At 39.4% G+C, this 11350-nt stretch overlaps 1 protein-coding gene across 1 annotated transcript; it reads right to left on the minus strand.

Moving 5' to 3' along the window:
• Window positions 1–237: 237 nt before the first annotated feature.
• tcirg1b (T cell immune regulator 1, ATPase H+ transporting V0 subunit a3b) lies at window positions 238–11079 on the minus strand. The gene is made up of 21 exons (XM_058063682.2): window positions 10913–11079; window positions 9912–10035; window positions 9569–9647; window positions 7945–8093; window positions 7776–7871; window positions 7621–7682; window positions 7376–7502; window positions 7225–7307; window positions 6174–6267; window positions 5882–6094; window positions 5670–5820; window positions 5462–5601; window positions 4167–4324; window positions 3988–4078; window positions 3808–3926; window positions 3508–3721; window positions 2454–2564; window positions 2289–2381; window positions 2091–2211; window positions 1851–2022; window positions 238–949 (listed from the first exon to the last, which is right to left on the minus strand). Exons 2-21 carry the CDS (start codon window positions 10026–10028, stop codon window positions 856–858), a joined length of 2484 nt encoding a protein of 827 aa, XP_057919665.2. The 5' UTR covers window positions 10029–10035; window positions 10913–11079; the 3' UTR covers window positions 238–855.
• Window positions 11080–11350: the final 271 nt, after the last annotated feature.

Raw genomic sequence — 11350 nt, forward strand, 5'->3', positions numbered from 1 at the left:
ATACACTCAAAACTATTCAACCACCCCATTGTAAAATAGACATATTTGTAAAGTTAATAAACGTTCAGTAGTCTACCAATAAAAAGAGCGAAATTATATAAGCACACACAAGTTACACTAGGTTTGACAGTGCGACATCCGGGTACGTCATCAAAAGCGGAACCTACAGAAACAAATATTGAATATTCTAAAGTTCTGCCGACAGATAAGACTGTACGTACACTCAAAATTATTCATTCATTTATGACGTATGTATTAAGACTCAACACTGCATGTGATCATACAGAAAAATCATTTAATTTCAAATTTGATCACTTTGACGGCGCAAAAAATGGCGAGAGAATGTGGTTCAACGTGTTGCCATGTGAGTAAGGCACAAAAGAAAACTGCTACTAATTTTTTTTTTTTTAAGTTAAAATGTGTTATGCTTAAGTAACACAACACTGTGAATAAACTATATTTCTTTAGCAGACGACAATCGTAATATTACCTGCTATCCTTTGGCCGATTCCAAATTCCTGGATAAACACCCCAATTCCACATACATTCCCTTAAACCTCCCTTTTCAACTCATAAGATAATCAATAATGTTAATTACAGTGAAAAGACTCAATCACTAAGATTATGCTTTTGGAATGAATAAGAATGCTTGTATGTAACACTGAGATAATAAAATTAGAAAAGGGAATAGTCATTCTAATAACAGTCAACACCGTCATGTTCATTGTGCAAATACACCGTTTCATGGCTCACATGGGCCACAGAACACAGTTTGTGTTCGGTCGTCTGCAGGCTAACGACTTCATGAGGTACATAAATTAATCATTTTAGTGAATTCTTTGGTCAGTATGATGATCATATAGCAGCTGATGCATTGATCAGAGACGAGAAGGAGAATGGGTTCAGCTTGTAGCCTGTGCCGCTGTAGAACTTGTTCTGGAACTCCACCCTGGACGAGAGAAACCAAAAGTTTACACAATAATAATAATAATAATAATATCATGCAAAAAAAAATGGAGTAATTCGATTCAAACAATTATAAATATGGATGTCATTTCTCAGAACTTGCAAAAAAAGTCTTGAACCAGTCATGATGTGCTATATATATATATCACTATGGACAGTTACTATGGTACCCATTATGGCATTGGATACTCATATCACCTCGTATTTCAGTATGTGACAAAAATTAAATTAAATTAAAAATGTAAAAAAATTGTAAACATTTAAAAAAAAAATAAAATTTGTAAAAAATAAAAAAAATTAAATTTAACTATATATTAGGAAAGCAGGAAGTGAACAAATGTAACAGTTACTGATTGTAAAAGTACCAGATGGAGAGGTAGGATTTAATAAGCTTTGCTTCTTCCTACTCCTTTTGGACATGTGGAACTGTGAACTGATTATGTGACAAAAATAAAATAAAAAAAATAATTACAAATAGTTAAAAAAACTAAAACTATATTAGGAAAGCAGGAAGTGAACAAATGTAACAGTTACTGATTGTAAAAGTACCAGATGGAGGGGTAGGATTTAATAAGCTTTGCTTCTTCCTACTCCTTTTGGACATGTGGAACTGATTATGTGACAAAAATAAAATAAAAAATAATTTAAAAAAACTTAAACTATATTAGGAAAGCAGGAAGTGAACAAATGTAACAGTTACTGATTGTAAAAGTACCAGATGGAGGGGTAGGATTTAATAAGCTTTGCTTCTTCCTACTCCTTTTGGACATGTGGAACTGTGAACTGATTATGTGATGCATTCAATTGTAATCTGATGCATGTTCAAATGAAATTAAACCATTACCATGACCAAAAATGGCTTCCTCAGTAAGAACTAAACGTACCAGTGCAGACGCAGTGCATGAAGGAAAGCGGACAGGCCCTCCATAACAAGCAGGATGGAGATGGTCAACACGGCGAAGAAGGCAAAGACCACAAAGAGAACTGCAGAGCCCACGTAGCCCTGCCACTTCAGCGCCACGCGCATCACCATGACCCACAGCACCTCTGACAGCTCTGTGGAAAAGACACAGCATTAATGAGCACATAACAGGAAGTCTGTGTGTCATGTGACGGCTACTGACGTGCGTGTGCCAGACTGAGAGCCCAGAGTCGTAAATAAGAGGCCGTGTTGGAGATGCAGCCCAGGCAGTACTCGATGGTGTGGATGGCCTGATGCATGAACACGTCGGCGGCATCAAACTCCTGCATTAGGAAAGAATGAATAGACAATTTGTAAAATCCTTATCAAAGCTTCCCATTAAGCTTTTATAAGGCCTCACCTCCACCTCAGCGGACCCCCTGTCCGTCTCCCCTTGCCGGGTGTTGATGGAGCTCTCGTCGGCCACCAGCGGGCGTCTGTCTTCTTCCTGAGGCTGCAGAAGACATGTTGGATTTCACAGTAGGGAGTTATGTATATGTGGTGAAAAGTCAAGAGACACGCTTACCGACGGACGCCGTCTCCCCTTGTGTGTCATGTATTCAAACAGGGGTTTCCCAAACAGGAGAACGGGAACGGAGCACAGCGCCAGCACCACCAGAACTTTTTGGACGATACCCTGGTGAACGGAAGTCAGAACATGGAGTCCACAATCAACAAATAAACTGAGCTGGAAACTTCATATTACAAATATACAACATAAGGTAGCCGGAAATATTTCAATATTGAACAATTCAAATCAGAAATCACTCCACACTCTTTATTGCTCTCTGGTTCTACCATATCTTACTTATTGTGTGGAAATATGGGCTAATAATAACTATAAAAGCAATCTTCACTCGCTAAATGTAGTGGAAAAAAAGGTCAGTAAGGATAATTCATAATGCCGCCGCCTACAGAGAACATACTAACTCCTTATTTGTAAAATCACAAATACTAAATTAAAATTAAAATTAAAATTAAAATTAAAATTAAAATTAAAATTAAAATTAAAATTAAAATTAAAATTAAAATTAAAATTAAAATTAAAATTAAAATTAAAAACGTACTTTGGTACGTGATAAAAAATAAATTAAATTTATGTAATTATTTAATTTTTTTAATCACGTACTTTGTACATGACAAATTTCAATTAAAATTAAAATTTGTCACGTACCGAAGTACGTGATAGAAAATAAGTACTTATGACATACTTATAACTATAAATACTATACTATACATTTAAAATTTAAATTAAAAAAAAAACTTAAATTATATTAGGAAAGCAGGAAGTGAACAAATGTTAACAAACAGTTAATGATTGTAAAAGTACCAGATGGAGGGGTAGGATTTAATAAGCTTTGCTTCTTCCTACTCCTTTTGGACATGTGGAACTGTGAACTGATTATGTGATGCATTCAATTGTAATCTGATGCATGTTCAAATGAAATTAAACCATTACCATTACCAAACTAATCATCATCATCATCGTCATCATTATCTCATTAGACGTGCTGTGTACGTAATGTTGTGATTAGAAAGAGTAGCCGTGTTGTTAGCAACACACACGCATACACACACACCTGTCCCGTGTAGAGAGGCGGGTTGTCTGCGTTTTCCGTGAAGAGGAACATGTCTATAAAATGAATGAGGATACTCGGGGCCATTTTGGACTGGGCTGGAGTGTAGGCGATCCACTTGAAGACCACCATAAACACCAGGTATCCGAACAGACACAGCATGAAGAACAGCTCCGGGATCAGCACCAGGAACACCCTGCTCACTTGGCCAAAATGCCTGCAGAGGAAACATGGAGGCGGATGATGCGTTCAGGTACGCCAGGAAAAGCAACAGAAGTGACGAAGTGTTGAAGGTCCACCTACACATAGTTGAAGAAGGACAAACAGACTCCAAAGGTCATGTGGATGATGCCGATGATGACGGACATCTTCATCTTGTATGAGTTGAGAAAGGTTAGCTTGTTGTTAGCCAAACCCCAAATCTGGAAAAAGCCAACATTAGCTTGAAGGTGTGAAGATGTGAAGATGATTGAGGATACATACAGGATCAATGCCGAATGGATAAGGGCTGGTGAAGACACCGGTCACGTTCGGATCCATGGACAGGTACTGGTTCCCCTCCAGGACAGATGCACTACAGACGACACGAGATTATTAAATAAAAAAAAAAAAAAAAACGACATAAATAAAAATACAAAATACTATCATAATAAAGTTCTCACTTCCAAATGTTTTTCTCAAACATGGGCCTGACGTGCCACGCTGAGCTGAAGGTGCTGAGGCCTCGGCTGAAGCACTCGTTGTAAATGGCTCCCGTGTAGATGGAGAACAATCCCATCAGTAGGATCAGGTAGCGACCCCCGAACATCATCCTCCAGATCTTAGCCACAAAAAGACAAGATGAGACAGTTTGTGGAAGAATACAAAACAACAAATATGCATACAATACAACCACAAGCATTAACCACCATTTTGGAAACATCCAAAGCAGCTATAAAAAATAAATAAATAAAAATAAAACATTTTTTAAAAATTAAAAAAAAATTTTTTTTTAATTGCCATATTTGCCATAGCCTTGAGTATTTTTGTATAATTGTATGGTCATATCAACAAAAAATTAAATAAAAAATAAATATAAAAAATAATAAAATAAAGTAAAAAAAAAAACTATATTAGGAAAGCAGGAAGTGAACAAATGTAACAGTTACTGATTGTAAAAGTACCAGATGGAGGGGTAGGATTTAATAAGCTTTGCTTCTTCCTACTCCTTTTGGACATGTGGAACTGGGAACTGATTATGGGATGCATTCAATTGTAAAAAAATAAAGATAAATAAATGAATAAAAAATTTAAAATAACAAATAAAACAAAACATAGAATATACAAAATAAATAATAAATTAAAATAACAAATAAAACAAAACATAAAATATACAAAATAAAATAAAAAATAAATAAAAAAAACAAATAAAACAAAACATAAAATATACAAAATAAAAAATAAATAACAAATAAATAATAAAATTTGCCATATTTGCCATAGCCTTGAGTATTTTTGTATAATTGTATGGTCATACTTCAGTACGTGACAAAAAAATTAAAAAAAATTTATAAAATAAAGTAAAAAAAAAAACTAAAACTATATTAGGAAAGCAGGAAGTGAACAAATGTAACAGTTACTGATTGTAAAAGTACCAGATGGAGGGGTAGGATTTGGACATGTGGAACTGTGAACTGATTATGTGATGCATTCAATTGTAATCTGATGCATGTTCAAATGAAATTAAACCATTACCATAATCCCGAACGTTTACCCCCCCCCCCACCCCGAAACTGTCCCAAAGTTCCCCTAAGAGTCAAAGTTAGTGAAATTGAGACGGTTTGACCCTGGAAGAGACTCCTTCAACTTCCGTTGTGAACCACGTACGAGGAAGTCATCCCAAAGCGGACTGAGGTCCACCTCGGAGATCTTCCACAGTATTAAAAAAAGCCGATTCAAAAGGGGTTTGTGCAAGTACCTCATTGTTATTGCTTCTCAGTTTGGGGTCTTTCTCCTCCAGGACCATCCAGAGGGCAGCCAAGGTCATCAGCACACCGTGACCCACATCCCCAAACATGACGGCAAACAGGAAGGGGAATGTAATGATGGTGTACACGGCTGTAGATTAAAGATTAAGTACCACAGAAGAAGAACATGTTTGGTAACGTTTGTTCGACGTGACGCACCAGGATTGACTTCCCGATAGCTGGCCACTCCGTAGGCATCCACGATGTTCTGGAAACCGGCGGTGAAGGAGTTGATGGGAAACAAGGTAGGCGGGGATGCAGATGATGGTAAACGGTTGTAGAAGGAGTCGACGCCGCTGCCGCTTTTTCTCTGAGGAGACGCAGGAATTTTAAAAAGGGGGGTTCACATGTGGACGGTTTTTGTGTCTCACCCCTCCCTCTCTGAGGGCGCTGTGCAGCTCGGGGAGCTTGGCGACTGGACACCACGCCTCGGCAATCAGGCACTTGTCAGTGACGGAGGGGCTGCAGAGGTTCAGGACCATCTGGACCGCCTTGCACTTCTGGACGCGGACCTTCCATTGGGGCAGCACGGCCACCGCACGCATCAGAAGCTGCTGCAGGAAGGACTCCGTCTGAGACAGCACCTGCAGGAGATTTGGACACGACTGAGAATGGAAGCAAAAATGGGGAAATCAGATAAAGACTATAAAAGGTTTGACGTACAGATTTGATATCTTCAATTCTTCCTTGAAGACCCTGGAGAATCTCCTCTCTTTCGGCCGTGCTCTCTGGATACGCAAAGGTCTGTGTGCGGAAACTGCAACAAAGGGGAACAAATACAGTCACATGATTAGACCAGCCATGTTTCTTCCATTTGTTGATCCATTTTAATGCCTGCGACTACTAAAGGTACATTTGTTTGGACAGATGGTTTTATTTCATTTGAACATGCATCAGATTACAATTGAATGCATCACAAAATCAGTTCACAGTTCCACATGTCCAAAAGGAGTAGGAAGAAGCAAAGCTTATTAAATCCTACCCCTCCATCTGGTACTTTTACAATCAGTAACTGTTACATTTGTTCACTTCCTGCTTTCCTAATATAATTTAAGGTTGTTTTACTTTATTTTATTTATTTTTATTCTTTTTTTAATTTTAATTTTAATTTTAATTTTAATTTTAATTTTAATTTTAATTTTAATTTTAATTTTAATTTTAATTTTAATTTTAATTTTAATTTTAATTTTAATTTTAATTTTAATTTTAATTTTAATTTTAATTTTAATTTTAATTTTTTGGGTCACATACCGAAGTACGAGGTGATATGACCATACAATGACATAATGGGTTTAATTTATTTTAATTTTATTTAATTTTAATTAATTAAATACATTTCAATACTGAAATATTTCTGGCTACCTTATGTTGTATTTTTGTAATATGAGGTTTCCAGCTCATATTTTCATGTATTGTGATCCCCAGAAACTTATTTTCCTTCACTTTCAATGTCTACACCATCTATTTGTATTTGCTGGTGTGTGTCCCTTCTGCATGATTTTAGTTTTATTTAGGTTCAAGGACAATCTATTATCATCAAACCATCCTTTTAGTGTGACCATTTCTTCTCTGACTTTTCTAATAATTTCGTCTGTACTCCCACCACAACAAAAAGCAGCGGTATCATGAATGATAATAAAAATATCTTATGATAAATAATTCTCCATGACTGTAGATAACAAGCTCTACAGTAAGAGTGTAAAGATTCACCCACCAGTCGCATATCTTCTTCACTTTCTGGCCAATCTGATCCCCCCAATAGGAAATAAGGAACACTGTCCACTGCACCATCTCTCCCTAAAAGAGAAAATAATTCCCATGGGAAAAATGCACGTGATCCCCGTTCTCTTTGTCCCACTTCCTACCGTGTCGGGATGCTCGAGACGATCCTCCATTTCTCGGAAATCCACGATGATATAGCCGCGACACGCCCGCCACAGCAGGCGCTCGAATGACGGGACCCTCCATGGGTGGACCACGCCCGCCACAAAACTGAGAGAAATGCAGAGTTCCCATTTTGGTAATACATAGAATTCACTTCCTGTTGCGTCTTTTATCATTGCTTTACGGTATTTTGTGTGATGCATCCCATAGACTTGATGACACGTACCTTAGGTGGACATCATGGCGGTTATCGAACAGGCCTTGGTTTTCCAGCATAGACGGGGGTGCCTGAGAACAGTCAAAAAAAAAAAAAAAAAACAGCATTGGTTGGGGGGGTATGTGATTTTAAAGTAGCGGAGTAAAGGGTGCCCTCGTCTAAACCTGGGTGGCTGTGAGGGAGTGTGTCCTGGTCAGGACCCCTCTGTACTGGCAAAGTTGGGTCAGCTGAGCCCGAAGACTGTCTCTGTTCCTGGACACCTGGTTAGAAAAATATAAGAAATTAGGGGGGGGGGGGGCAACCTAAGAAAAAACAGAGGATGTTTCAGCCCACCTCTCTGAGTTCTCTGGCCAGCCTCTCGCTCTCCTCCTCGATGGTGATGAGCTCTCGCGGCTGCGGGGCCGAGGGTGTCGGGCAAGGAGGGGGGAGGCGTCCGTTCAAAGGAGGGGACAGGGATCGGTTGATCTCCTGTTCTAGGAAGGCTGAGGAGCAGACAAGGAGCATGAGAGGGAGTTTAATTGGCATTCGGGCGAGAGGCGGGGTACACCCTGGACTGGTGGCCAGCCAATCACAGGGCACGGGTGGGGAAAGACAAAATAAGAAGCCAAAAAGTTACCACTTCCACACAAAGTAGGAGGAGAACTCATTCATTCATTCATTTTCTACCAATTATCCTCACAAGAGTCGCAGGGGGTCCTGGAGCCTATCCCAGCTGGCTTCAAGCGAGAGGCGGGGTACACCCTGGACTGGTGGCCAGCCAATCACAGGGCACATATAGACAAACAACCATTCACACTCACATTCATACCTATGGACAATTTGGAGTTGCCAATTAACCTAGCATGTTTTTGGAATGTGGGAAGAAAAAAAACGGAGTACCCGGAGAAAACCCATGCATGCATGGGGAGAACATGCAAACTCCACACTGAGATGGGCGAGGGTGGGGAAAGACAAAATAAGAAGCCAAAAAGTTACCACTTCCACACAAAGTAGGAGGAGAACTCATTCATTCATTTTCTACCAATTATCCTCACGAGAGTCGCAGGGGGTGCTGGAGCCTATCCCAGCTGTCTTTGGGCGAGAGGCGGGGTACACCCTGGACTGGTGGCCAGCCAATCACAGGGCACATATAGACAAACAACCATTCACACTCACATTCATACCTATGGACAATTTGGAGTCGCCAATTAACCTAGCATGTTTTTTTTGGAATGTGGGAGGAAACCGGAGTACCCGGAGAAAACCCACGCATGCACGGGGAGAACATGCAAACTCCACACAGAGATGGCCGAGGGTTAGAAAAGACAAAATAAGAAGCCAAAAAGTTACCACTTCCACACAAAATTGGAGGAGAACTCATTCATTCATTCATTCATTTTTTACCGCTAATCCTCACGAGGGTTGCGGGGGGTGCTGGAGCCTATCCCAGCTGTCTTCGGGCGAGACTGGTGGCCAGCCAATCACAGGGCACATACAGACAAACAACCATTCACACTCACATTCATACCTATGGACAATTTGGAGTCGCCATTTAACCTAGCATGTTTTTGGAATGTGGGAGGAAACCGGAGTACCCGGAGAAAACCCACACATGCACGGGGAGAACATGCAAACTCCACACAGTGGAGTGGAATTGAACTCTGGTCTCCTAGCTGTGAGGTCTGCGCGCCGTGCAGCCCCCACTTAATAACAATCAAATAAAATAAGTGAATTCATCAGAGTCAAACTATCAACTACTATTGTAGTTCTATTTCCTGTTCTATGGTCTTCATCACATGTTACCTTTTACTGGTACCAGTAAAAGAAGAAATAAAAAAAGCAGAACTGTTGAAGGAACAACAGAAAACGGTGAACTACCTCACAAAATACGGACGTCTCACGTCTACAAAAATGAGTTCTCCCAGTCTTGGACTAGTTCCCATTGGATTGTGGAGTAAGTGGGGCCATCAATACTCACAAAATGTTTTCTCAAGCTCCTCACATCGTCTGACTTCACCGACAAATTTCCTCTGAAAGGCGTTCACGTTAGGATTCAACTAAAACAGGAGAGGAAAGAGGAAGAAAAGCGTTAAATTAGTCATGTAGTCACAAGGGATTTGTGCACATCCTTATGTATTTAGTATGTAGATAAGTAAAGTACAAGTACAGGGTGTAATTTCAGCAACTGTAACCAAAAGAAAGGAAACAAGCGAAGGCAGACACTAGAAAATCAAATTAAATTTATACAGTGCGTGACCAGTTCACGAGGCAAACAAGAGGCCTCTCTTTGTCCTGAAGACCACGCACACAGAGAGACTAACATCTCTGAACTCCACCAGGCCCAGCTCTCCCAGCTCGCTGACACAGTTGTAGGCCGAGCCGGACTGGAGGAAGAGCTGCACCAGGCATACCTCCTCGCTGCGGAACATGGAGCCCATGGCTGGCCTGCACAACACCAAAGAAACACGATCAGTACAGTACGTTCCATGTTGGAATAACAAGCATGTACATTGTGGAAAAAGAAAAGCATCGCAGACATACAGGAAGTGGTAAAGTGGGAGCATCACGGTCTTACAGAAAATTCCATTCTTGCATAAATAGATTCTTTCAGTTCACTTATGTCTGTAAGTGCCAACTTCTACGCTCTCCTATAATTTATCTGCTAATAATACAACCATAATAAATGAGATTTATGCAGGGCATTTTGTGCCATTCTACATATTTTTTCTCAATTTTTCTATTTTTTTCATTCAAGTAACAAGTACTATATTTGTTCCTTGTGACAAAAAAACATCCTCATATATATATATTTTAATCTTAACAAAATAATACAACGTGTTGTCAATGTCTGAGTGACTTTATAGGGTTAATATAACTTTGTTAGCTCCTTTTTTTTAAATAAAGTTATGGACAACTGATTGAATTGGTCAACTTTTAATCGGAATTTATTTATCATTTTCAAATGAAAAATAACGAAAACTTTAGTTTGCTTTGTTCCTTTGTTCGACATACTACAGGGTATATTTTCATAAAATTAAAAAAACAACAACAAAGTAGAGCCCCTTTGGTCTCCGGTTATGACTCACAACACAACAGTTTTTGGTCACGCTGTATTAATTAAAATGGAGCTCTAAGCTTAGAAAACACAGAAAACATATCGCTGTTCATTGTTATTAATTAGAAGTTTGTGTTAGGTTAACATTTATGGTAACCAGTTTGAAAGAAAGTCAACGTTATGTATGATCTCATAGCTAAAAGTGATGCACAGACGGAGCCGAGTAGCGCATGCTCACAAAATTACAAAACGTTCACAATGGCTCACCTGTTTGTGTGCTCGATTCCCACACGACTCAAAGCGTTTTTTTTTTCTTAAATCCCTCCGTCCCGGCAATGGTGAGCGTACAGCGAGTCGGCTCAGTCGTCGTGTTTTTTGGCAAGTTCTGTGATTTGACGCTCACTTCCTGTTTAGTAAAGTCACGTTACTGCGGTCTCACGTGACACGCAGAAACCCGCCACTAGAGCCCGGAAGTGAGTGTTGATTCAATGGCGGCCAGGGCCTTCACAGTCAGTCGCGGCGGTGTTCGTTTACAGTAAAATCTTTACGTTTAGATGAATAAAATATTCCTTAAAATGTTCCTTGTGGATTTTGAAGTATACTTAGTGATCAATCTGGACGTGTAATGCAGGTTTGGTATAATGTTTACATATATTTAACTTCTTCCAGTGAAGGCCACTTAGTCAATATGTAAAGGCTGCAAAG

This window comes from Doryrhamphus excisus, linkage group LG22, assembly GCF_037039965.1.
Source record: "Doryrhamphus excisus strain RoL-2023G ecotype Guam linkage group LG22, RoL_Dexc_Guam_v1.1, whole genome shotgun sequence".
NCBI classification, from domain to species: Eukaryota; Metazoa; Chordata; class Actinopteri; order Syngnathiformes; family Syngnathidae; genus Doryrhamphus; species Doryrhamphus excisus.

Coding starts and splice junctions, on each gene's coding strand:
- tcirg1b (XM_058063682.2), bottom strand. CDS start 10,028: ATGGGCTCCATGTTCCGCAGCGAGGAGGTATGCCTGGTGCAGCTCTTC. Junction 5,821..5,881: donor GCGCCCTCAGAGAGGGAGGG/GTGAGACACAAA, acceptor GCGTCTCCTCAG/AGAAAAAGCGGCAGCGGCGT. Junction 3,722..3,807: donor TTGTCCTTCTTCAACTATGT/GTAGGTGGACCT, acceptor TTTCCTCTGCAG/GCATTTTGGCCAAGTGAGCA.